The 26,898-nt window shown below is 50.6% G+C and overlaps 1 protein-coding gene across 1 annotated transcript in view; it reads left to right on the top strand.

Moving 5' to 3' along the window:
* Positions 1 to 26,898, top strand: part of RAP1GAP2 (RAP1 GTPase activating protein 2) — a 102,412-nt gene that overhangs the window by 38,287 nt on the left and 37,227 nt on the right. The window contains exons 5-14 of the mRNA XM_015421632.1: positions 1,564 to 1,773; positions 4,588 to 4,691; positions 7,698 to 7,776; positions 12,281 to 12,334; positions 15,030 to 15,113; positions 19,208 to 19,308; positions 20,929 to 21,058; positions 23,695 to 23,850; positions 24,853 to 24,924; positions 25,852 to 25,938. Of these exons, the coding sequence (XP_015277118.1) occupies positions 1,564 to 1,773; positions 4,588 to 4,691; positions 7,698 to 7,776; positions 12,281 to 12,334; positions 15,030 to 15,113; positions 19,208 to 19,308; positions 20,929 to 21,058; positions 23,695 to 23,850; positions 24,853 to 24,924; positions 25,852 to 25,938 (1,077 nt within the window). The remainder of the gene's footprint in view (positions 1 to 1,563; positions 1,774 to 4,587; positions 4,692 to 7,697; positions 7,777 to 12,280; positions 12,335 to 15,029; positions 15,114 to 19,207; positions 19,309 to 20,928; positions 21,059 to 23,694; positions 23,851 to 24,852; positions 24,925 to 25,851; positions 25,939 to 26,898) is intronic.

The raw sequence follows: 26,898 nt of genomic DNA, 5'->3' as shown, positions 1-26,898 counted from the left end.
GCATTAGTATAGAGACATCTCAGATTACAGACATCCTTCCTACCATAGGTCCCTTTGAATTTACCTGAAAATTACTGAACTCACCTCTCTCCTGTTCATTTATTCTCTGGTCCCTCCCTTTCTTGAACTTAGTGTTGGGGATGCTGCACAACATCAGGCTTCTTCTTCCCACCCCCGATGGCTTCAGTTTAAAGCTCTCCTGATCAGGTTTTCCAGCAAAGACATTCCTCCCATTTTTTGTAAGGTGCACCCCATCCATCGCCAACAGTCCCTCATGTCGGAGGTACATACCATGGTCCAGGAAGCCAAATTCCTCTCGACGGCACAATCTACGTAACCAGCCATTCACCTCCAGTATCCTGTTCTCCCTTCCAGCTCCATGGCCCTTAACAGGTAAAATGGAGGAGAACACCACCTGTGCCCCCAGATCTTCCACCTTCTTGCCCAGAGCCTCGTAGTCTTTGGAGATCCATTCAAGGTTTCTTTGGATCAGCAGGAGTGGGTAGTGGTCAGAGGTTTTGACCAATCTTGGAATGCTCTCAGTCACATCTCGGATACATGCTCCAGGAAGACAACAAACCTCTCGAGATTCCTTCTTCCATCCCTCTCAGTAGGGAGTCACCAACCACCACTACTCGTCTCTTCCTCAGTGGGATAGCTTGGTTCCTTCTCTGCTTATCTGCATGTGTGTCGGTTACATCCTTTCGATCTCGGAGTGTGCTGTTTTGATCTTCCACCATTAGAAGCGGCTGGTAGTGATCTTGCAGCTCCACTGTGAGTGTTTCCTGATTACCTTATTCCTCAAGGTCACATTCTTCCACTCACCCACCTGTTCCTTGTTACTTCCTTCCTCTTGCTCAGGATTTGCTGGCTCTTGCCGTTCTCTCAGGAGCCCCTCTTCCTTCATGTCTAAAATGCTTTCTGCCTCCCTGATGTTCCTCAGTGTATGGATTTGTGCCTCGAGTTCTCCCATCTTGTCCTCAAACATTCTTATAAGCTTGCACTTGCAGCATGTATAATGTACTTCTTTCCTCATAGGACTTGGTCTCCAGACCTCTCAACATCTTCATTGCCCTGCTCTGGACACTTCCAGCTTGTCTATATCCTTCTTAAATTGTGGTGCCCAAAACTGAATGCAATACTCTAGGTGAGGTTTAACCAGAGCAGAGAATGGTTACTGATTGTTACATTGTGATTTGTTTGACCTTTTAAAAATCGCTTGTATTTCAATGATAACTGAAGTTCAATGTTTAGTAAATATTCAGAGTTTTATGATTCATGATTTTATCTTGGGCTTCAAAGTTCATTTTTATCAGAGAAGACTTGGGGAGAACAGGGCTGAGACCCCAGTTTATCCATCAAGCTTACTAGATGACCTTGGGCCGATTGCTCTCTGCCAGCTTAGCCTACCTCAGAGGGCTGTTGTAATTAAAAACGAAGATAGAGAGAAACAACAGTACTGCTACTTGGAGGAGGGGCAAGATAAGAGCTTGATAGGTGGATAGAATAAAGATTCAAGCACTGTGTGCCAGCCGCTGTTACATGATTCCGTTTGTTGCTTAGTTTTTAGAGAAAGGTGCTCCCTTCCCCTTAATAATCTTGCCTCAGTTTGGAGGCTACTGGATTGAAGACCCAGAGAATCTCGGCACCCCCACCTCGTCGGACAGCAGCATCTGCGATGAAGAGGAAGAGCACCCTAGCCCCAGGGCTTACGGGCATAAGCTGGAATGCAAAGGTGAAGCCAGGGCATACAGGAAGCATTTCTTTGGAAAGGTCAGTGAGACATGAATCACAGACAGCCTTCCTGTGTGCGCACGAGAGAGGCTGCTGACTGCAGTGTTCCCTCTAAGCTGAGTCAGTGTGAGTTTTTTAGCCTCTGGCTCACACATTTTTCGCCTCAGCTCAGGAAGGAGGGCTCCAGAGCAAACTCACTGATGCAGCGGCCAAATTGCTCGCTCACAACTTTAATGTCAGGAGTTCACAAAGTAGAATTTTTGCTCACAGGACTCCACAGCTTAGAGGGAGCATGAAGGGCCCATTATTTGCTCGCAGTCAAGCCCTGTCACACTTGGAAATGTTTTGCAGAGAGCAGACTCTCGTCCACAGGCTCTTCTGCGTGTCACTTTCAGGGGGTCCTTTTCCTCTCTCTTTTTGCATCTGCACTGGAGAGCCAGTCTGGTCTTCCTGGTGGAAAATGTGGCTTGCCTAGCCGAAGGAATGCTCACAGAGAAACTGCTCTCCAGTGGAAACAAAGTTTACTGACAGTAAGGATCGATTTCCATGAAGTGGAGTTCACAGGGTGGGGACCATCGACCCAACCTGTGAGCTTTGTTGCAGTCCTGCGTGGTTTGTGGTTCTCCTGTATTCGCATGTGTGCTGGCCCTACCCTGGGCTGGAACCATGGTGCAGTGCAGAAGGAACTTCAGCCCCACCCCTCCCTCAAGCCCGAGCGTGACACTGCGTTTGTCGCCGAGGAGCCCGGGGGGAGGGGAGAGAGGCCACGGAGCTGCTCCAGCTGGGTCCTCCCATGAGGGTGCTCGCCTTTCCTCCCCCCCCCCCCAGAGACCTGGAGAGGAACCGAGGAGGAGGAGGAAGAAGCCCACCACAGCAGCAGGAGGTCCGGCCCTAGCCATGTCCGCCTCCGCTGTCTTCATCCTTGACCTGAAAGGCAAGGTGAGGCCGGCCGGCCAGCCAGCCCCTCGATGGTGGGCCCGGGCAGGGGGCGAGGCTAGCTTGTGGCACCCAGTGCCCCCCCTCCCGGGCGTGTTTCTGGGAGGTCTCCAGGCCCCACTGGGAGGTTGGCATTGCCTGGGGGGCACCACAAGCTGGCCTCGCCTAGGGTGCAGAAACACCTTGGGCCGGCCCTGCAAACATGCTAAATGTAATTCTGCTGCTATGCATGTTGAACGCTGGTGATCACATGTTTCCACTGAGTATCAATTCAGTTTCAAAAGTGAGCAGTTGTTAGTTTTTCAATGGTTATAGGAAAGAGGTTTGATTCATGGACATTAAACTACTGAGATGTCTGTTGTGTTGAGCAGGGGAGGGCGAAAGACTGGGGCTACTCTGTGGTCAGCAGTGATGGGTGAACTCCCCTCAGCTCAGTTCAGACTTGAGTCATTGAGGAATAATTATATGGACTGCAGAAGACTTATGAGAGCCAGCTGTGGTACAGTGGTTAAGAGCGGTGGACTCTAATCTGGAGAACCGGGTTTGTTTCCCACTCCTCCACATGAAGCCAGCTGGGTGACCCTGGGTCAGTCACAGTTCTCTCACAGCTCTCTGAGCCCCACCTGCCTCACAGGGTGTCTGTTGTGGGGAGAGGAAGGGAAGGCGATTGTAAGCCATTCTGAGACTCCTTTGGCTTTGTGAAGGGCAGGGTATAAATCCAATCTCTTCTTCTTCTAGACTGATTTGGAACACATCCTTAAGTATGGTGTAACTACATATTCTGTCTACCCATGTTGTTGCAAAGCACATTTGCACACCTTTCCACAATGTTTCTCAGATGACAGTAGAGACCGATCTTATACTAAAGATCGGTACCAGAGCCCCTTCACATAGCCAATACGCATGCACATAGCCAAAGACCTGTGGTTCCAGTGTATCCTACACCATTTTCAAAGGTAATGTTGTGATGTCTCTTTTTGTTAAAGGTCTCTTTGAAAAACAAAAGTCCTGAACAAAACCACTGGCCACTTGTGTACATGTCTGGGCATTTATGTGTGCATGCGCACCACAGCAGACAAGATGTATGCACCCATACACTCAGAGGCTGAACCTCTGGGGAAGGGGCTGAGCCTTGAAGAATGCCAGCAGCAATAGTTAACCCACAGAAACAAGGAATTCCCAAAAGACAAAACTCAGGACCCTGATACTGAACAAAGACTAGGAACTTCAGGCTGCCCCCGGCAGTTAGGGACAAGATGCTGGGACTCAACACCTAGCTAATTACTCAGGCAGCAAAGATTAAATATTCTGAGCCAAGTGTAAGTAACAACTGCTTTTGAGATTCACAGCGGGTGCGTATTTGCAAGATATTCTTAAACCACTTCTGAAGATGAGTCACCGGCAGGGCTATTTTTGGGCAGGAACGGAGTTCCGGCTGGCTCCCAAGTTGGCCACGCCCAGCAGGAACTCATTAGCATAACAGGCCACACCCAACATCAGAAACTCATCAGGATTGGCTACATTAGGGGTGTGTGGCCTAACATGCAAAGGAGTTCTTGCTACAAAAAAAGGCCCTGGGTTTTGACCACAAACAAGGTAAACAGAATAAGAAGCAAAAGGTGGGTGTGGCTGGATGGCCACACTTCTGGCAACATGTGGGTGCGGCTTAATGTGCCAATGAGCGGTGCAATCAGGGGTGTGGCCTAATATGCTAATGAGTTTCTGCTTCTGGGTGTGACCTATTATGCTAATGAGTTTCTGCTGGACTTTTTCTACCAAAAAAGCCCTGGTCACCGGTGATTCCTTCTGGGTGCTGAGGGGCTGGCACTGAAGAGAGAGTCAGGAGAGCAGGGATCAAGAGAGCGATGTTCCCTCCGCCTGCCTCCTGCCCCACTAACACCTTCGTTCTATTCTTAGGATCATCTGAATTTTTACTGCACAGGCAGCAGCTTGGGAAATCTGATCCTCTCTGTTAAATGCGAAGAGGCAGATGGGATTGAATACCTACGGATTATACTCAGGTATGGCAAACAGGAAAGGAGGCTGATTCTCAACGTGGCCATTTTCAGTAGTGTGTTTCATAAAGGATTTTTTTTAAAGTTAAATTTTCACTTGGTTGTGAAAGCACAGAACTTAAAATTGCTTTTTTTTTTAAATGCAAGAATAAGTAACACCACAATCTTTGATTTTCTTTCTCAACCATACAACAGTTTTAGCACACAAATCAGAAATCATTTTGAATAATCCTGTGAACTGTGAGGTTAAAATTTAAGTCTCTTGGATGTTTCCATTTCAGGCACATCAAAATCTCATTTTGTGTGCCAAACTTTTTCACCCGTTCCTTCAGATCAGGTGCTGATGCTTTGGCATGTTCAATTGATATAGTTGCCAAAGCAAGTAGTCTCTTTTGCAGCATTGTTGAGTGTATGCACACTTTTGTAGGTTTGAGTTTTGAGAGACTGGGTTCACCACTTGCCACTGATACTGGAAGTGTGTGAAGGATTCTTAGAGCAACAGAAACATTAGGCATACTATCTAGGAGTTTTTGTTGCAGAATGAAGAGAAGTACTCCTTGTGAAGGCATAGAATTTGCTACTCACAAATGGCTGTCATTCCACTCTGGGGCCTCTCATTGCAGTCCTGAAACACTTCTTTTACTCTCAGGGGCTGTCACTCCACTCTCAAGTCTGTCATTCCAGTCCTAAAACATTTCTGTTACTCACAGGGGCTGTCATCCACTCTGTGGCCTGTAATTCCTGTCCCAGAACACATCTAGTACCCCCAGGGGCTGTCATTCCACTCTCGGGCCTGTCATTCCAGTCCTAGAACACATCAGCTACCCCCAGGGGCTGTCATTCTGGTCCCAGAACACATCGGCTACTCCCAGAGGCTGTCATTCCACTTTGGGGCCTTTCATTCCAGTCCAACAGCCTGGCTTGAGAGTGGGATGGCAGCGTGTAGGTCCCAAGTGGCAAATGGCTGCTGGGAAAGGAGCCCCACATGTGCCACACACACCCCACACACCCCAGCAGAAAGACCCTTTAAGTGGTCTTTTTGCCGTTGGAGCTGTGGCCAGTGACAGACCCTCACCCTCCCTGTTAAAAGATTCAAGGGGCCCTTCAGCTGGTCAGCCGGCCACGTGCTCCCTGTGGATCAGCTGGAGCCCTTTAAATCTTTTAGCAGGGAGGGGTTGCCATGGCTTGAGGGTGGGGCTTGGGGCATCCCCAGCCCCCCAGAATGTCCCCCAAATTCCCCCGCTAGATTTACCAGGAGACCTGGCAGCCCTATTCCAGTCCCAGAGAAGTCTGTTTGGGCCCAGAGACCTTAATGGGAAATCCATTCTTCCTTGTCTGTGCAACTCTCCAGTGGAGCCCATGCAAGTCACTTGCCATTCCTGGCTCCCATCCGTTCCAGTGGGCCTTCAAGCCTCTCCCATTGTTTCCAGTGGGCAATCCTGTCACTCCTTTTAGGACATCCCAATTTGACTCCCCCCCCCTCTCCTGCTAACTGCCAGTTCTGTTCTAGCCAATTGCAAAGAGAATTCACCTTTGGAGGATTGATGACAGGAGGATTCACACTGTGTGCCTCAACTTCCTCCTTTTTTACTAGAAAATTTACACCTGATAGATGTGTGACAGATTTCACACCCCAATGCTGACTGTCAGTTCTGCTCCCCTCTGTGGTCTGCGCACGAGACCATTGCCTAGTTGGCCTAATGGCAACACTGGCCTTGGGCACCAGCAAGGACAACGTTGGGGATTGCATGGACAGGCATGCCCCCAAGCCTATGGCCTAGCAAAGGCCCTTTCCCCTCGCGTGGAGATGCTCCCAGTTCCCAGTGAGCAGAGTGCCGAGCAGTAAAGGTGGAAGCAGAAGTGAGAGAACTGCCTCCGTCCCAGGGCCTCTTCTCATCCCTCCTGCTGAGGTGGAGTCTGGGCAGTGTGCAGAGGAGCCCAAGGACAAGTCTGTGCCACGCTCTGCATCCACTAAAGCCACGGGAAGCAGGGGAGTTTGCCCAGGTGTCGCAGTGGTTGTTGAACCACAACCAGTGTAGAGTTGCCAGCACTGCCTCCGCAGACGCCAGGAGGTTTTGAGGGTGATCGCTGGAAAGGGTGGAGCTTGGAGAGGATGTGATGTCACTTCCAGGTGTTTTCCCTGGTCTCAGCTGAGAAGACCACAGAGACATGATGAGGACGTTCCTACAGCGCCACTGTGGAGACCATTTTCTGGCCATTTCCCCCCTCCACCCTTCAATTTCTCAAGGGTGGGAGACTGGGGGTGAGGGTGGGGGGTTACTTGCTATGAGTGCATAAATGGTGAGCCTAAAGCACAGAGACCGCCCACCGTCTCTTCCACAACATTAGGAGTCCTGGTAGGTAAGAAAGGGAAGGGAAGGGTCCTGTAGATTTGGGGGATACTTCAGGGAGTGGGAAGAGAGAGAAAGGAAACAAGGGTGGCTAAACTGGATCCTCAGAGGCAGTATGCAGTGGCAGGGAGAAACGGGTATAGTTGCGTGCACAGATTTTTTCGCTCAAGATCTGTTTCTGGACTCTGAGCCTGGTGCTTCAAGATTGCTTTGTTAATGTGCATTATTTGCTTGATCTACAGCCAAGCCCAAAGAAACCAGACAAACTCTCTGCCAGGTTATTGGGAAGTATCAATCACATTAAGCGCTGTGCCTTCTGTAGACCAATGAAAGCCTGGTGCCTGACTTATCCTCTTAGTCTCCAAGCAAAAAGGGGGGGGGGGGAGTGATTTTTTTTGAAAAGCGGAGAAGCTGGGGAGATGGCAGCCATAACAGAGATTACGAAATATCCTCTGAGTGTGTTGCAAAGTATCATTTCCAAATGGCTGGCAAAGCTCCCCATGCTGAATTCTACAGAAACAATCCACATTTTGTGTGTCTCTGTGTTATCATCAGAGTCCAGAGACATCCTAGCGCCATCATGGCTTATTTCCTTCGTTCTCTGTCATTTTTCTTTTCCATCTTCTTCTTCTTCTTCTCCTTCTTTTTTAACCTTTCTTAGGTCAAAAGCAAAGACGTTACATGAAAGAATCCCCTTAGCAGGGCTTAGCAAGCTACCGAGCATCCCGCAGATTGCAAAGGTACGTTGCTCTGACAGATAACAACACTCGGCGTCTGTGTTACATTTTTGGTGTTCAAAGCACTTCCCATGCCTGGCTGTATAATCCTCAGAGCCTCTAAAGGAAGGGCCCCATTGGGGCTAGTCATGGGCAAACCCACTTGACTTGGTCTTTGTGAGCTCTTTGGGAGAATTCTCAGTAAACCTCTCTCTAGCCAATGAGCTGGCAGGAACAAACCGAGGCACTTCCCAGACTGCATACCTGCAGCCTTACCTTTTGGATTAGCATTCTGTCCCGCCCTGCCCCTCACCCCGTGAGCGTTCAGGAACCCCTGTTCTCCGAGCACAGTTTTCTGCACTGTGCTTAAAGGGAAAGTGTTGGCAGACCCAGGGAAGGGGTGCTTGAAGGCAAGGTAATCGAGGGGAGTCAGTTGAGTCACTCCAGCCCCCCCCAAAATCTGTGGCTCGAGGCCACCACCTTGCTTCTTTATAGAAGTTCTGTCTTGGCCCCAAAGTAACTCCCAGGAGACCACCACCTAATCTGGGACCCTGGATCGGGGGGCCCAGGCTCTGCAGCTGTCATTGCTCTGGTCCCGGGGGCGGGGGAGAGAGAGTCCCGTGGCCTTCGGCTCTTCTGCCCACCCGCCCACCCCCGCCCTGTGGAGTTCAGGAGTGTGGGGCTCAAACCAGAAGCCTCTGAGCTGTCCGATTCATGTGGACGAGCTCAGCCTTCGCTGCAGTGTGCTGCTCCTGGCTCTGCAAGGATTCCACCCACCTGGGCAGCCCTGACTTGGGAGGGCTGCAGACCTCAGCAACACGGCTGTGGCTGTCAGGTTGCCGGACCGCATGGTCTTAGTACCCGCCTGTCTGCCTGGTCCCCCTTGGCCTGTGCTTCTGATTCCTTTGCCTTCTGTTTCCTGCTGTGCCACCTCTCCTGGCTGCTTACGTCCCAGTGTTATGACAACAGGATCACATCTAGCCAGTACATTTCAATGCGGAGGGCCTAGGGCCATGGAAAAGGTTCTCCTTTCCCTATTTCAGCCTCACAACAGCCCTGCGAGGTAGACTAGTCTTGAGAGAAGGTTGCCTGGTCCATGGTTCCCCTGCAAGCTTTGTGACAGAGTAGAGCTTTGAACCCAGGTCTCCTGGAACCCAGCCCGGCTTTCTAACCTCTATGCCAGGCTAGCCCTGTTCACAAGTCACAGTGAATGCAGGTGCAATCCAAGCACACTGTACACTTGTGTGTGTGTTTTTTTAAGTGCATTGGGTAATTCTCATGTTACCTTCAGTGCACGTACAGCTGAACGTTTAACACAATCCCCACACTGGTCCAGGCCCTGGTCCCGGGCTTCAGTGGCAAAGGGAATGGATGGTGGCTCCTTCTGACAAACAGATGTGCACACACACACACAGAGGACGCACAGGCACATTCACTGTGACTTGTGAACAGGGCTACTGGCTCCCTGTGGGAAACCATAATTTCTCCCACTCTCTGTGTTGAAGTTGCTATAGCGGTATCAACATGTTTGTTACTTTGCAGAGAAATAATAAGACAAGTCTTTGCCTAGAGGAGCTTACAATCTGGAATATGATCATGGGGGCTGGGGGTGGGGGAGGAGCGCAGTGCTCTTTGGGGGACATCGTGGGAGAGAAGGTTCTGCAGAGAGGATGGCCCCAGATCACATCGGGCTTTAAAAGTCAGCACCAAAACCTTGAATCCGGTACTCCACTGGAAACCAGTGCAGCTGGTGGAGCACAGGCGGTATATGTGCTCATTCTGAAGTCCCAGTAAGGACATGCGCAGCTGCATTTTGAACCAGCTGGAGTTTCCAGATCAGTTTCAAGGGTAGCCCTGCATGGAGCGAGTTTCAGACCCATGGATCACTGCAGCTAAGTCACTAGGGGAGAGATAGGGGGCCAATTGCCTGACCTGCCGGAGAGGGTAAAAAGCAGACCTGGCGATGGTCCTCATGACCTGGGCCTCCATTGAAAGTGATGCATCCAGAATCACACCCAGACTTCTCACTGTCGACGCTGGTGCTAACAGTGCCCTGGCTCCGTTCCCCCACGGCTCAGGCACAGGACACCCATCTTAGATGGATTTAATTCCAGTGGACTCTCCTTCAGCCAATCAGCCACAGACTCCAGTGCCCTAGCCAGAACCTCTGGGGCGGCATCTGGTCCATCCACAGATAGAGCTGGGTGCCATCAGCGTATTGATGACAACCCAGCCCAGACCTCCATACCAGCTGGGCAAGATGGCGCATATAGACATTAAATAACACAGGGGAGAGGATTGCCCCCGGGGGACGCTGCAGACCAAAGGGTAACACAGTGAAATCCTCTCCCCAAGCGCCTCTCTCTGTCCCCCAACCTTGGAGGAAAGAGAGAGGCCACTGCAGGACAGTCCTTCATATCCCCACCTTGATGAGGCGGTGGGTCAAAAGATCGTAATCGACCGTGTCAAAATGCTGCTGTTAAATCAAGTAATAACAGCAGCACTACCAGGTGTTTCCGGAGGTCGTCTGTGAAGGCGACCAGAACTGTCTGCATCCCATACAATGCTCCCTCTAAGCTCTGGAGTCTTGTGAGCAAGAATTCTACTTTCTGAGCTACTGGCATTAAAGTTGTGAGCCAGCGATTTGGCAACTGCACAAATTAGTTTGCTCTGGAGCCCTCCTTCCTGAGCGAAGACAAAAATGTGTGAGCCAGAGGCTAAAAAACTGAGAGCTAGCTCACACTCACTCTGCCTAGAGGGAACACTGGTCCCATAGCCAGGGTGGAAGCTGGACTGAAATGGATCCAGGATAGAGGCATCATCCAGGAAAGCCTGGAGCTGTTCCGCTACCACCCACTCAACTACCTTGCCCAGGAACAGGAGGTTCGGCACTGGGTGGTGGTTGGCTGGATCAATAGTTGGTTTCTTCAAGAGCGGTCTCATCACTGCCTCCTTTAAAGATCCTGGGAATATCTTTGAACTCAGGGATAAGTTGATAATATTTCCCGGGGGGACCTGCATACCAACACTGCCGGCCTTTACCAGCCACGAAGGACGTGGGTCCAGGAGATAAGTGGTGGGCTTCGCAGCAGCCAGGGTCCTCTCAGCCTCACCCCGAGAGTCGATGGGACTGGCCAAGAAGCTTCCAGTTCACGCACTGTATCAAATGTGGCCGGCAAGTCCTGGCGAAGCGACAAGATTTTATCTGCAAAATAGCTCGCAAAAGCCTCACAGCTAATAGCCAATTTGCTATCTTTTTGGTTCCTCTACGGGAGGGAGATTGAAGACATAATTATTCTAAATAATTGAGCTGGGCGAGAGCTTGCGGACGCAGTGAAGCCGCATAGAATTCTTTCTTTGTGGCCTTCACTGTCATTTCACAGGCGTTCATAAGTGTCCCGTAAGATGCTCTTACTGCTTTGTCACGAGTAGGCCACCATCCTCGCTCTAGCCATCTTCCCCCTTTTCATCCTCCGTAGCTGTGCCGTATACCAGGGAGCCTGGTTGGAGTGGGAGTGAAGAGGGCATCAGGGAGCAATTTCGTAGATGGCTTCAGAGAGTCAGCAATGCCAATCCTCTACCAGCTCACCTCACAGATCACCAAGGGGCACTGGATCCCACAGAGCGTTCTGGAAACGAATGGGATCGATCTGGCTCCGCAGGCGAACATAAACTAGCTCATTGCCTAAACCGGGCGGGGGTGGGATGCTCAACTGGGCCCTCGGGGCCAAGTGGTCTGACCAGGACGCTGCTTCAGTAGCAGCCAGATCCACAGTTATCCCCATCCCAAACCCCAGATCCAGCATGCGGCCTGCTCATGTCGTGGGAGCTGATACAAACCGAGAGAGCCCCAGGGCGGCAGTGGGTGACACCAGGTCTGTAGCCCTCGAGGAGGAGGCGGCGGCGGCAGCAGCGTCGGCATGGACACGGAAGTCCCCCCAGCACCAAGAGCCTCTGGGGAGCTCCAAGGCCCAGCCTGATGCGGCCTCCAGCAGGCTCGGCGGGGTACCTGCTGGAGCGGAAGGCAGTCAGGGCACCAGCCAGGCAGCCAAACTCTTTTCCACCTCTCAGTCCAGGCCCTCACAATCAGTGCTGGAGATTTGGGGGGCGGGGAGTGTCCTGACGGGAAAAGTCTTCCGTAGGAGTATTGCCACCCTCCCCACCCATTAATTTGGGATTGATGAAGGAGTGAGAAACCGGGGGGGGGAGGGGGGATTGTGACAGAGCCACGGTCTCTCCCTCCCGCACCCAGGGCTCAGTCATGCATGCCAGGCCCACCTTCTGTGCTGCAGTAATAATCTCGCAGGGTCATGGTCTTATTATTGATGGACCTATTATTGCATAGCATCAATGTCAGAGAAGGGTAAACCTTCCCAGCCCCACAACCAGCGTGTCTCAGGATGCAGCGAAGACTGGAAGGAAGCAGACTTCCTGGGAGCAGGGAGAGGCCAGGTGGGAAGAGCCAGGTGGGAAGAGCCTGCTCCGTCGCCTGCTTTCTCAGTCACGACTCTCTTCTCTTTCTGGACAGGCCTTCTGTGATGATGCGACCGGACTGAGGTTTAGCCCCGTGCTGTACCCCAAGGTAAGAGCAGGCCAAAGGCGGAGACTGAGGACTGGTTTCGAAACAGAACAAAAGCCCTAAAGGATCGCAGTGTCAGAGTCCAAGCCTTCGGTGGGGGGAGAAACAAGTACCCCTCGCGGGAGTGCAGCCAAGGCTGCGGAGACTTGGTTGCTTTGGAACCGGGGCCGGCCTGACCACGGGGCAAACGGAGGCGACCACCTGAAGCGCCTGGCCTTGATGGGCGCCAAGAGGCAAGAGGGGCCTCCTCTGCTGGCTTGGCCTGAACTGGCCTCTGACTCCCCATAGCTGTTGAGTCGGGTCTTCTCTAGTCGCCACGACAGAGCATGGAGGGCTTTTGTCGAGCCTGCCTCCTTTCATGTTTACTGTGTTCATTTTGAATACCCACCAAGTGAGGTATTCATACTAGACTTCTCTGTTGATTGGGGAGGTGCGCGCGCGCACGTGCCTGCCGCGGTCACTGTGCGTCTTGGGCTGGCCCAGTTTGGAGCTCTGCCATGCTCCTGATCCCTGGAAGGCTTTCTGCTCAACGCTTCCTAAGAGGGTGTGTTTTTTTGGGGGGGGTGACTTCACAGGATACATTGGGAATCCAGGCATATCTTTCAATAATTTAGTGCCCATTTGCCTCAGAGGAAGCCCCTTGAACCCAAGGGTTTGGACCCAGTCAACTCTTCTGCTGGTGCACCAGGAAGGCAGGGTTCCCTTCAGACACCAACAATCAAGAGACCTGCGCTCACAAAGGCCATGTGGGATGGGGCTGCAGTAAGCAATGCGAAGTGGAAAAGCAGGCTGGATCCAGCCCAGTGGGATTTACTTCTGAGTAGACATGCATGGGTCAGGGGAGAAATCCCAGTGGTCCAAGTGGTCATCAGGAAAATCTGTTTTGGATTTCTCAGGAAAGCGTTTGGGTGGGTTGGACTGGACTGGAGCGTTCGCCTAGCGTAGTGTGGCTAGAATATTGGTCCAGGAGGTCCAGGCACAAATCCGCATGTAGCCATGAAGCTCCGGGAGTGGCCCTGGGCCAGTTGCTCCCTCTCAACCTGACCTCCTCCACAGGAGGGGCTGTTGGGAGGATGAGAGGGTGGAGGGAGAGCCAGACAGACCGCCCTGAAGGAAGGCGCAGGGTAAAGATTCCATTAGGCAGAACGTTCACATTGCATTCCCAGGAGAACTTTAATTCTTGTGATATGGTCCACTGATGTCATTTCAGAAATAAAAACAGGGTCGTCCCGCCCCCGCCCCCCATCGTGGCTCATGATAAGCACAAGCCAGTAGCTCACCAACGTGTGAGTCTGTGAGTGTCTCTCTCTCTCTGTGCTTGAGGCTTCTCACAAGTTTGAACTGATGCTTGGGCCCCAGGCCACCCTGGCCACCCCCACGACCCCCACGGGAACAGCAGAGCTCCCCAGAATGGAAGAAGAAGCCTCGTCAGGGATTGATTGGAGTCCTTGCAGTTGTCGCTGGCAAACAAGGGGCAGAGGCGGCACCTGCGGGGCGCAAGGAAGAACTGACCAATCACACCCGAGAATGGCTCCTCTTGCTGGGAGGTGGCCGCCTCTCGCAAGAAGCCAAACTCCAGTCGAAATGAGCCCACTGCAAGCAGAGGGGTGCCAAGGAGTCCTTCGTGGGAAATAAAAAATGAATCGCCAGTCCGTTGGTCTGAAGGAAGCTGTTGGATATTTGAGATGTCAATAGGCACACTCCTTTGGGGTGTCTGAACTGGCCTCTCCATAAAGACCTGCTTTTGGCCCCCGATTCTGGCTGCACAGGAGATGTGGCACGTGGAGCTCTCAAATGCTTCTATTCCTGCCAACCTCTTAATTCGTGCCATCCATTTCCAACCCAGGCAGCCATTTTGATGCACTAAGAATGGCAATAAATAAGAATTTGCCTTCTATTGAGTGGGAGCTGCGGTGGCTCAAATGGTTAAGACGCTGAACTGCAGGCTGTGGAAGGTCGGTAATTCAGCAGTTCGAGACCCGAGTTGGCGCATGGTAGGGTGAGCTCTAGTTCCAGCTCCTGCCAACCTAGCAGTTCGAAAGCAAGAAACTGCAAGTAGATAAATAGGTACCACTCCGGTGGGAAGGTAACAGCGTTCTGTGCTCCTTGGTGTTTAGTCATGCTGGCCACATGACCACAGAAACGTCTTCGGACAGCGCTGGCACTTCGGCTTTGAAACGGAGATGAGCACCGCAACCCTAGAGTCGGATTCGACTGGCTTTCGAGCAAGGGAAACCTTTACCTTTTACCTTTATATTGAGTGAGACTATTCTTTCCTCTGACTGGCAGGAGCTCTCCAGTTTCTTTGGCTGAGAAAAGTCTGAGACGGTCCGTTTAATGGGGGGGGTGCCATCCTGTGGGTCCCTGTAGCTCAGTATTGTCTTTTGTGCTTGGAAGTGGGTCTTCTCCATGCAACGTGTGGCCTCTGAACCCCTGGCTGCAGGGGAGGGTAGTGTCACGTGGAGTGAAGGGGAGGGAGGGAGGAAAGGCGCTCGTGGGGCCAGGAGATGGGAAGGAAGGCCACGGCAGTCAGCCCAGAGTATGGATTTCCACAGAGAAACCAGCTGCCTCGGATTCCATGATGGAAGAAAACAAATGCCATGATTTTTAATTTTTAATTTTTTAAAAAAAGTTCATTTTATGGCAAAGATATCTTGGCGTGAAGCGTTACACCCTCTGTGCGTTCTTTCCATTCCAGGCCTCTCAGATGATTGTTTCCTATGATGAACATGAGGTCAACAACACATTCAAATTTGGTGTGATTTACCAGAAGTTTCAGCAGGTAAGTATATGTTTATTTAGTTCCTTTATACCCCACCTTTCTCCCCAGCTGGGACCCCAGGTGACTTCCTATAATTCTCCCCTTCTGTTTTTTATCCTCACAACTGCCCTGTGAGGCACGATAGGCTAAGAACGTGAGACTGTTCCGAGGTCGCCCAGCCGACTTCTGTAGCAGAGTGAGGATTTGAGCCTGGTTCTCCCTGTTCCTAATCCAACACTCTAGCCGCGACACCATGCTGGCTCTCGAGTAGCCATGCCGTTATATCCATGGCCAATTCCTATGGGAACAAGAGCCGTGCCACCTCAAGAAAGACAGGGTTGCCAACTCCAGGTGGGGAAATCCCGGGCGATCTGGGGGTGGCGCCTGGGGAGGACAGAGCTGGGGGGGAGGGGAGGGAGCTCAGCAGGGACCTCTCACAGCGGAGTCCTTCCTCCAAAGCAGCCGTTCCCCCCCGCCCCCGGTCCTGAGCTCTGTAGCCTGGAGGTCAGTTATCATTCTGGAAGAATGCCAACCCCCCTTCCCCCCCTCGGAGGGTGGCAGCCCCATGAACAGGACTCTGAGGAGACCACATAGAAATATCTTAAATAAATGCAACCTTTCAGACCACTATGCATCTATTTGATTGCACTGGAGACAGAGTGGTACAGCAGTTAGAGACCAGGAAGTCAAAGATCTGGCTTCAGCACTCCAGTCTGCATGACGTTTGCTGGGACCAATCACCCTTTGTTGGTGGCACCCCATGAAATTGCTGAGCGGTCGGGTTAAAACAGATAAAAGGAAGTCCTTCTTCACCCAAAGAGTGATTAATACATGGAATTCACTGCCACAGGAAGTGGCGGTGGCCACAAGTATGGACGGCTTCAAAAGGGAATTAGATAGGCATATGGAGCAGAGGTCCCTCAGTGGCTGTGAGCCAAAAGGTATAGGTAAGGACTCTCGTTCTGGGGGAAGGGATGCTCTGTATTCTTGGTGCTTGGGGGGGGGGGCAACAGTGGGAGGGCTCCTAGTGTCCTGGCCCCACTGCTGGACCTCCTGGTGCCACCTGGTATTTTTGACCACTGTGTGACACAGAGTGTTGGACTGGATGGGCCACCGGCCTGATCCAACATTGGCTTCTCTTAGGTCCGTGTGTTCTTATGTCCACGGCCCCTACCTTGCATGATAGTTGTGAAGATAAGTTAGGGAAGGGAGAACCACGCATGGCTTCCCTTTGCTCCTTAGAGGAACAGCAGGATAAAAATGAACTCAGTTGGATTTGCCTCCAGCAAACCCTGGCGAGCCCCAACAGCCTCCGGAGACAGCCAAAGTCACCTGAGGCCACCTGAGGCTCCCCAAAGGCCACCTGGCACTGCCCACCGGCATCCCATGCTGCCCAGCAGTGTGCAAGGTTGCCTGCCGCGTCCGCCTCATTGCCCATTGGCAGCGAACCAGGCCCCCTCTCCCACGCAAGGCCCAGCCTCCTCAGTGTTCCTGGCCCCTTTGGTCTCCTCCTTCGGACTCCTTTGGTCTCCTCACCCCTACTTGGCCTTCCCGGCATCCAGTTCTACCATGGAACGTCGCTTTGGGCCAGTCGCCTTTTCTCTCAGCCTTCTCCGTATCACACGGCTGTGAGGGTGAAAATGGAGATGGGAAGAATGACATCGGGTGCTTTGGGTCTCCATTGGAGAGAAAAGCAAAGTATAAATATCTAAATAAATATAAATAGCTTTAAAAATCTCTGTAGAAAAATGAAGGATGTTTATGCCCAGAGTACATTTTATTATAGTTGTCACAAACCTATTTTGCCTCATCCTAACCACCCCATCCACACTTCCCTCTCACTGTGGACATTGCACTGGGGATTGTTGTCACGCAGGGACCTCAGCGGGGCTGGTGTGCTGGTCCCTTTGAGAGTGTTCCTGTAGGTGGGGTTGAGGTGTATTCAGGGGGGTAGGTCAGACAACAGCCTTGGTTGCTTAAATGGAGCCTCCGTGTTCAGAGGAAGGCACAGAAGGAGAGTGCAAAAAAGAGGACCATGCTCTTGCCTTCTTTGTTTGCTCGTGAGCTTCCCGGAGAAACAAAAGGTTGGAGCAGAAGGTCTGGTTTTCAGCCCTTTTCAGGTATATAACGTTTGGCCATGTTTATGGGAAGAATGTGCTACATGCTGTATTTCAGGAGAATCATGTGCAACACATTCTCCTTGTATATGCTGTCATATGCAATGCCTGAGAAGGGCATGTTCAGGGATTCTGTACAAGCATTCGGGGTTTGTGTGGGGGGGTGGGGTGAAGTTTCTGTGTAATGTTACATATTGGGGAGCGGAGCTTTCATTTTTTAAAGACACAAAAGTTTCTAACACCTGTGATTGTGAAGGTAAGCTTGAAAATGTGTGGACAATCCCCAGTGCAATGTCCAAAGTGAGAGGGAAGTGTGGATGGGGTGGTTAGGATGAGGCAAAATAGGAGGAGGAGGAGGAGGAGGAGAATAAATCAGAATAAGCCAGAATGAGGAACCTGCCCGACTGTGTAAGTTCTGTCCGGTATTGCCAGGGGCCTCCTGGCTGAATGGCACAGCCCCTTTCAGAGCGGCCTTTTGGCCTTTCCCCACGAAGGAGAAGAAGGGCCAGTGTGGGTTGCTGTGCAGGACCTCTCCTCAACAGAAGCACGTGAGTTAGACACCTGCGCATCCTCTCGGCCCGCGGGGCTGTTCTGGCTGAGAGACATGGCGTGTTGCTGTCATTGATCAGTTTTGATTTTGTCTTGAGGCTTCATGGCTAAATCGCCTGTATTATAAAATGAAAAGGAGACAAAGGAGGCTGCAGGATGGAGGTGTTTGATTTGTTTTCCTCACGGAATTCTAATTCCCTTGGTTTTCCATCTGCATACGGAAAATACCCCATGGCTCTTTTCCTCACATGGGGAGGGAAGCAGGTGGGCAAGAAGGAGATTTTGAGCCAAAGAACATGGGGGGGGGGAGAACTGAGTAGGTTCTCTGCTCAGGGTTGCAGCTTCCCATTGCTGCTTTTCAATTATAAAAAATCAGATAAAAATGACACACAAACTATGTGTTACTGGGGGTTTTTTTCCAGGTCCTTCTGCATGTTCTGGAACGCACTGGCCAAACCTCGCCAAAGCTAGCAGGGCCCCGTGCCGTAAAGGCCGAGCTGCCCCAGCAGTGTGTGTGGGGGGGCGTGGGTCTGTAATCCAACTGTCTGAGCTTCCATCAGTGCGAGGCCAAATCCTTGAGAAAGACCGTGGGATCAGCCCCCCACCCCACATCTCTGTGTGATTTAAACCACCTGTTGGGTTATTTAAACCTCAGCCGCAGGTGAGCTGTGCACAGATAAGCACCTCTTGCCTGTTGTGAGAAAGCCCTCAAAGGGAACTGGTCTTTTTCAAGCCTTAGTGTAGAAATTAAGGGTCAGGCAACTTGTTGGAGGGAAGATCTGTGATCAGATTGCCTGTTAGGTTGGGGCAATGCCGTGGGGGAGGGGGCTGCTTGCCCCTCCCTCCTGCCCTTCTTCCACACCCCTCCAGCAGCCGTTTGTTGCCTCAGGACAGAAGAGCCGTCATGTTGGGTCAGAGCAACAGTTACTCCAGTCCAGTAGCTCTTGTTTTTTCCAACAGGAGCCCCCCCCCCGCCCGACGCCACAGTCAGCCCTCACTTCCAGTAGCTCCCCAGCACCCACCATCAGAGGGGCTCTGCATCTCCATCTGGAGATCCCATTCAGCTCCCATGGCCAGACCTAGTTTCCATCCATTTACCCAACCCTCTTTTAAATCCATTCAAGACAGTAGCCTTCACCACATCTGGTGGCAGGGAGTTCCACAAGTTTGCTCCAGAGGAGGAAAACTGAGGTGCCTACCTTTCCCCTTGGGGTTAAAAGTAGCTTGGCGGGGCAATTTTGATAGAACAGACGGTACACCTAGAGCCACCAGCTTCAATCAGATTTGTAGCTCTTCCCTTGGCTTACATTAGAGTAAAAATCAAAATATTGAGAAATCTCATTATGGATCTTTCCTGAAATGTGTTCTTTGACCCCAAATTGGGTCCTCTGACTTTATGGTTAAAAGGCAAGCAAGCTGTTCACTGCATTGGTTTGGTGAACTTTGCAGACCCAGGAAGAAGAACTGTTTGGGAACAATGAAGAGAGTCCTGCATTCAAGAACTTTTTGAATTTATTGGGAGATACCATCACACTACAGGATTTCAAAGGGTAGGTTAAAGGAACTTTGCATGCATACGTTTTCCCTGCAAGTGTTTTACCAATGCACAGGAGCACACGTGAATGTTGGTGAAATACCGCATGAAAAGAATATTGATCCAGTCATGTGTGACAGCATCTTAAGATTGTTTTTTGTAGTGTTTATTAATGCACAGGTACTGTTGGCTGATGCCGCCATGGTTTGGGCTGTGTTCTCCCCGCTTCCCCACCTTCCTTCTGCTGCCCTCCCTCCTCCTGGAATGCACTCCAGGTTTCTTCCCGTTATCTCTGCTGTGGCCTTGAAGCCGTCCGCCATGCTGCTTTTTCCTGCTGCGAGCCGAGGGCTGTTTGCTTTTGAGTGTGCTTTGCTTGCTTCTGCTTACTGGTCTGCGCCCATCAGGGGGACCTGTATGAACTGGGTATAATAGTTTGTGTCTTCCCGCCTAACCCCCATTCCTGACATTCCCCATTCCCCATTCTCAATAAACTGCACCTTTATCAAGGAACGTTGTTGAGCTGGATTGACTTGGGACTCTGACAGGCGCACACTAAGAACAAAGATACAAATGGCTGAAGAAATCAAAAGCGGTAACAGACGGTAACAGATTCTACATGCTCCTCCAAAGTTAATTTTAGAAATTCTCCTGCTTAAACTAGAATCAGTGAGGTGTTTGGCATACAGAACAAACAGATGGAAAACTAACTGTAAACTTTCTGGTCAGAATTTAATTTGAATCAATACTGCATGTAATGGTCTGTGTCTCTGAGTTGTTTGCATCTTCCTATCAATAGGCATGCATCTCAGGGTAAGTGTCGAAATTAGCAAGTTAATATTTTCTAAATGCTACTAATATAATGAGGCTTACAATCTAACTAATGCGGTGGTGTGGTGAGAGTGTTGGACTTTAGGAGCAGGGAGGCCTGCGTTCAAACCCTCCCTCAGCCGTGAAGCTCGTCGGGTGACCTTTGAGGCATTCACTCACTGGGTAGAAGTCCTTCCAGTTTAAGACACTTTCCTCTGACTTAAGGGGCTCTTCCATTCAAGAAAGAGCGTTTTGGTGCTGGAAGGCTCCTTAGGCGAGAGGAAGGCTTCCGGCATGGCTTAGTGGAGTGGTGGCAGGGTTCACAGACCGCTCACTCGTTCATCCTAACTTACCTTGCAGGGTTGTTGTAAGAATGTAGGGGGGAACAGAGAACCATATTTGGTGTCCTGAGCTTGTTGGAGGAAGAGTGAGGTAAAAATAGGTAGGTAGTTGGAACTCCTTTAAAAAATAATAATAAGCTATCCTATGTAAATTGGGGGGGGGATGAAACTTCACCAGAGTTTTAAGTAGAGTGAAGTGCTGTTTCAGCTCCTGTATGCTGCATTTCTGTCTACCTGCCCTGGGTACCAAGATGGCAACGCCAACCCAATGTCAGTGGGAGAGTCTGAGAGGAAAAGGACTGGGGATGGTTCAGAGTAAGACATGGATTAAACGTGGGTTTGTCTCCCCTAAATCGTCAATTTCAGTTTCAGACTGTCTTCCTCTACCAGGTCCTATTAAATAATATAGAAATGTGCAAACAATCTTTTTTGAAAATGGTATGACTGGACTTGGCAACCAAGGTGCATGTTGTCCTTGACCGTTTTAGCTTCCGAGGAGGTCTGGATGTCACGCACGGCCAGACAGGCACAGAGTCCGTGTACACAGTGTTTAGAGACAGAGAGATCATGTTTCATGTCTCCACCAAGCTGCCATTCACCGAGGGAGATCCACAGCAGGTAACGGAGTGATGACCTTGCTTTGCTGATACAATATGGGGAGGGCTCGATGTGTAACAGCAGAGCCGTTGATGAGTTTGCATTTATGAAATGGGCATTGTGTGTATCAGTGGCAGATGGAAAGGTGCAAATGACTTCCCCCCCAGGGTACCTGTCAGCTGTGACTGAATGGCTTACCTGTGGAGCTCAGTTCCAGGTAAAATGTCTGTGCTTTGAACTACTGGTGGGGACAAATAAGATTTGCCTGAATGTGCATGTTTTGCATTGAGACTGCTCACTTGGCATCTTTTTTGTTCTCAGGAACGAGAACCTGCTTTGGGGGGGCAAGGGGAGGGAGAACTCCTTCTCATGATGACACTGATTGGCTGCTCCAACCTTGGGAGCAAACTTGTAATTAACCAGAGCAAGTCCATGTTATGATGGATACAGAAAACCCAAAAAAGGAGCAGGTGGGGGCACTACAGACAGGGTCTTTTCAGTAGTGGCACCCCTCACCCTTTGGAATCTCCCCCCCTCCCCGAGGCTTTTACCTGCCAGGCCAGAACAGACCTTTTTACCCATAAAATGATTTGATTTTTTTAAAAAAGCTGACTTGTGGTCTGTTTTCTAGCCTAATAGCTGTTTTATGTATTCTTTTAAGGCTGCTCAGTGGTTACTTCCCGTGGCTTGTTCTGAATGTTGATCATATAGGCTGCTATTTTCATGGAATTGTTTTATCTGCAAGCCACTTTAAGCCAGTCTCTGGAGAGGCAGCATATAAACTTCTTACATAAATAAATAAATCTCATTACTCTGCAAGAATTACCTATGTGGTGCTCACTTTTTGCCACAATGGGCATGCTTGCAAACACAAAAGTATATTCAGATTTGGTCGTTGAAAGCCAAGATGGTTGATTGTTAGTGACCAGCCTGGCAAGGTCGACTCCAGTTTGGGGGGGGGTAGTCATGGCAACCTCTGGTAACTCCTACTGGTGCATGAAGGACTTTCAGAGAAGTGGCTTGAGGGCCTGCCTCTGGCCTCCCGGCCCTGGTATTCCAAGGAGGTCTCCCATCCAAATGCTTGCCAGGGTCGGCCCTGCTTAGCTTCCAAGATCTGAGGAGATCGGGCTGGCCTGGGCTGTCCAGGTCAGGGCTAAGGTTGACTCCAGTTTTTTGGGGGGGCGTTCCAGCAAAAGGCAGGAGGCAGGCGGACGGGTGGTGTCTCTTCCTTACTGGTAGTGCTGAGTGGCAACTGTTCTTGATCACCTGCCCTGGTGGACAACCAGCAGGTCCTACTCAGAGAAGGAGATGCCTTTGGCTGGCCTGCCCCCCCCCCCGCTCCTGCACTTCTGTGGAATCCTGAAATTCCAGGAAACAAATATTCATTACTCCCAGAATTTTGGGTCATTTTGGGCATCCTCGATATGAACCAAAACAGCTAATTCCCAGTATAATTTCCACTCAGGTATACCTGAGTGCCCACCCCTAGTGGACAGTGGCCCAGGGAAGCCAGTGCTGCAAACTCCCCATAGGAGTGACAGAGCGGGAGCCCCCTGCCTCCATGTCTGGTGGTGACCTCCGGTGGGGAGGCCTCATTCCCATGGCGGGCAGTGCCCCTCTGCCTCCAGAGAGATAAGGGGGCCCACTGCGGTTGCTGCTGTTTTGGGCTTGGAGTAATGGAGCTTTGGCAGCGGCCTGGCAGCGCCAGCCCCTGAAGCCTTTGCCACTGGCAGCTGGTGCAAGCAGATCCTCGCACTGTGACGGCCCGTGAGAGTGGGGCGGGTGGGGAGTTTCGTAGCCCGGCAAGGACTCAGGAGCCGAGCTATGAAGGAGTTCTGGAGCTGGAAACATCTCAGGGCCACGCTCATTCACTCTCGTCAGCTTTTCAGAGACACTCCTTCATCAGTGTAGACCAGGGTTCTGTGGCTTTTCACAAAGCGAGAGCCAAGTGTCAAGATTTAGAGCAAGAGGGCAAGAAAGCGGGAGCATAAGAAAGGACTTTTGCATAACTGAAACTGTATAACTTGACATTACTGATGACTGACAAGTTGATGAATAATCAATAAAGTCTGCACAGCCTAAATGCTGGTGGTTGTGAGTCCTTTGGACGTGGCACACATGGGAGTCTCATAAGAAGTAACAGACAGACCTGAGGATCACCTTGCACAGTTGTTTCAATGCAGTGGCATAAGCCTGCACATTTCTTGCACTTCGGATGACTGGCAGCTGTTCCCCTCTTATCACTTCCATTTTGGTAAAGCATCTCTAAGAAACATTTTAGTTTCATACAAATCTTTGCCTGCTCTTCCCTTCATGTCTGGATTATTCTATCATCCTATCTTCCTCTCCAGCACACCTTAACTTTAAGGATTTCATTTTCTTTCTGAAGTAGCCCTATTTGGTTCCATGGTGGCTCAAGTGCAATAGGTTGCAGACCAGTCCATGTGGCCTTCATTCCTGTACACATTCCCGAATCCCATCCTTCCATTCTTCCCACTCGGTTCCTTTCCAAGTGATAGTCATGCACTCATTCTTGTAAACGTTTCCGCGACAGTCATTCTTTCATGTAAATATGCCATTCATTGTTGTTGGTGTTTCAGACTGACTGTCATTCATTCTCAAGGACTGGGTCCCCCCCCCCTCTTTCACCTTTTCAGCTCCAGCGGAAGAGACACATCGGCAACGATATTGTGGCTATTATATTCCAAGAAGAAAACACTCCCTTTGTCCCAGACATGATTGCGTCCAATTTTCTACATGCCTATATTGTTGTCCAGGTGGAAAACTCTGAAACAGACAATACGTCCTACAAAGTAAGAAGAACAAGAAGGGGTGCGCGTGTGTGCGTGCGTGCACATTGGTGCTAGAGCTGAGAAGCAACTGCTTTGGGACTGTTTGGCCAGAGATAGAGAGTTCCTGCTCAGCTAAGCCTCTCCTACATAGTCAGTCACTTACCCTCTGAGAGGCAGCTGTGCTTCGTGGGCTGTGGGGGGGGGGCTGCTATGAGCCTATCTGTGAGATGGCAGCAGATTTCACTACCTCATCTCTGCCCTCGACACCCAAGTGGCATCAGGCCAGCCAAAGGCCGGACAGCAAATGTCTGTTGGACTTTCACACCCTTGCAATTCCAGCTTTCACCCCTGTTCAATATTTGCAGTCAATGATGCATCCAACATTTTTATCTGTAGTTGTGTTTGCCTGACGGGCTGAAATGCATCTGTATGCCGCGGGTTGTCCTGTGGCTTAGAGCACATATTAGCCCAGAAGCATTCTGACTTGTCAGCAAACACAGCTACAGATAACACACTCAGATACGTAATTTCTAAAACCGGAGGCACAGAGGTTGGGGCAAAGCTGGCCTTGAGTGTGCTCAAACAACGGCCCCTTCCAGAAAGGCTGCTTTGCAATTTTGTGCGTGTGTAGTTAATACAGTTAGTGAGTGTGTTGTTTTTCCCCATATGTAATTACTGTTGTTAATGCGTGCTCACAACTGAGGTTGTCACGACTAATATCTGCATTTCATCTCACGTCGAAGTGCAGCTTTAGTGTGGAGGTTCAGATGCTTCTCTTAGGTCCTGAGTTGCATTGCAGGACTCACAGTCCAGAGATTGGGTCTCTGCCCCAGAGATGGGTGGGTAGGAGAGGATTAAACGCTCCCCTGCAAAGTTTCAGGTGTTGCAAAAGGGCTGCTGGACTAGATGGACTCACAGTCCAATCCCGTAGGGCTCTTCTTCTTACATGCTAGGTCTGTTGCAACTCTGGATTGCTGTTTGTACATTTCTTGCTAATATTTGTTTAAAAATTCTTTCTGATAGGTAGCAGTCACTGCCCGAGAAGACGTCCCTTCGTTCAGCCCATCACTGCCAAACCCACCTGTGTTTCAAGAAGTAAGCCGTGGGAGTTGGCTCGCCCTCTTTCCCAGTGGCCCTGCTCCTGAGGCTTTGATGTGACCCCCCCCACTGCATTCCCAAGTGGTGTGGTCCCAAGAAAACTGTACCTTGTGATTCCTCCCCCCTCCTGTCTGTCGTTTGCGAGGTGCAGCTTTGAACGGGCTAGCTGAAGGGCAGGGCAGTGTCAGGATGAGGCCTTCAGTGTTGCCAGCTGTCCTTGCCACTGGTCACCCCCTTCCAAGGGCAATGTGTGGCAACAGTGGAGGACCCATAAGAAAGAGGACACTCTGTACCCCGAGACTCTGAAGAAGACCAGAAATTCTCTGAGGAAGCTCCGAGAGACAATAAACCAACTGTGGATCAAGCCGGGGGAATTTGCCCATCAAGCCTTTTCCTTCTCACCTTGTGGAAGGAACATCTTCCAGATTCAGGGATGGACAAGGGATCTGCAGAGATAGATCTAATGCTAAAATAATCCATGATATTTGGAAACTGTGTTGGTGATCACTTGAGATCCCATTCGGGGGGGGGGGCTGTGGCTCAGTGGCAGAGCAGGCCCTGTTGGTAATCGGATGTGGGGTGAGGTGTCTTCATGTGTTCCATTTTGGGGAGGGGCAGAACACCTCTTTGGCACGCAGAAGATGCCTAGTTCAGTCTGTGTCATCTCAAAGGAACAAAAGTTGCAGGTGCTAGGAAATACCTTTTCTCCTTCTGGAGAGCTGTTGGCAGCCACAGAAGACAAATCTAAACCAGATCCAAGGCAGCTTCATTCATTCATTCGTATTTGTACTCTGCCTGTTTGAATGGGCTGTGCTGCTGATCCGGACGGGCTAGTGATCTGATTTGCTCTCAGGCAGCTTCACCTGAGCACTGAAGGGGTCTGGGATTTGCCAGCCTCACCTCTTCTGTTCCATCCCTTTCCAGGACTCTGAATTCCGTGAGTTTCTTCTCACTAAGCTGATCAATGCAGAAAACGCTTGTTGCAAGTCAGACAAATTCGCAAAGCTTGAGGTAAGCTGGTTTCATCTGGGACTCAGACCCCGACATGCTCCACATGCCTCTCCCTCCCCCAGGTTGCTCTCCTGGTCTGGACTGGGGTCCGTGTGCTTGGAAAAACACGCCCCCCCTGCGCCTAGTGTCTGTCAGAATCAAGGTCAGACCAGAGGAGCCCAGACCATGTTTGTGACAAACTGTAAGGTGTCCTTCAAGCCTCAATAGCAGGCCTTTTTGATGCTTTGAAACAGACAGGTCACCCTCTTGGCCTGTAGCCTTGGAAGTGGTTTTGCAAGAGAATCCGAGTACTGGTGTTAGCTAGAGACAGCTACTAGAATATTCCTGCCTTCCATAGGTATGTTTTTTCAGGACCTGTCCTTTCATCTCTGTGTTGCTGACTCACATTTCCCTCCCAAAGTTCTTTCAGTATAACACAGCATTACAAATAGCCACTATTTCAGCTTTAGACTGAGTATGTAACCAAGACTGCATTTCTGTAGATTCCTCATAGACATCAACATGAGCTATGTGTATTGTTATGCACACCCCAGATTTCCATGCAGCGAGAAGTTCCTTCAGACCTGAAGATGTCTTTCCAGCCTCAATGGAACTATGGGGACACCCTTCAGCATTGCAAATGGCCGTTGCGTTCCTCTGCACAAAAGCTGTGTTCAAAGGAAATCTGTTTCTGGGCCATGTTGAAGGTGCTGGATTTGGCTTTAAAGTCCTAAATGGCTTGGATCTGGAGTATCTTGGAAAGCATCTACTCACATATGGACACCAGCCAAGTTCTGACAGCAGCTAGTGAGGCTTTGCTTTGTATTCCACAGCACAGAGAGGCCAGATCAGTCTCCATGTGCAGCAAGGCCTTTTTGTGGTGGCACCAGAGTTGTAGAACACCCTTCCCCATGAAAATAACCTCCTCACCTCTTTATAATAATTTCAAAAGGGGCCCGGTATGTTTTTTGTTTAATTCAA

Source organism: Gekko japonicus, unplaced genomic scaffold (assembly GCF_001447785.1).
Source record: "Gekko japonicus isolate JY-2015 unplaced genomic scaffold, Gekko_japonicus_V1.1 scaffold1857, whole genome shotgun sequence".
In the NCBI taxonomy this organism is placed as follows: Eukaryota; Metazoa; Chordata; class Lepidosauria; order Squamata; family Gekkonidae; genus Gekko; species Gekko japonicus.
The sequence above is the reverse complement of the archived record's forward strand: the minus strand, read 5'-3'. Positions and strand labels throughout refer to the sequence as shown.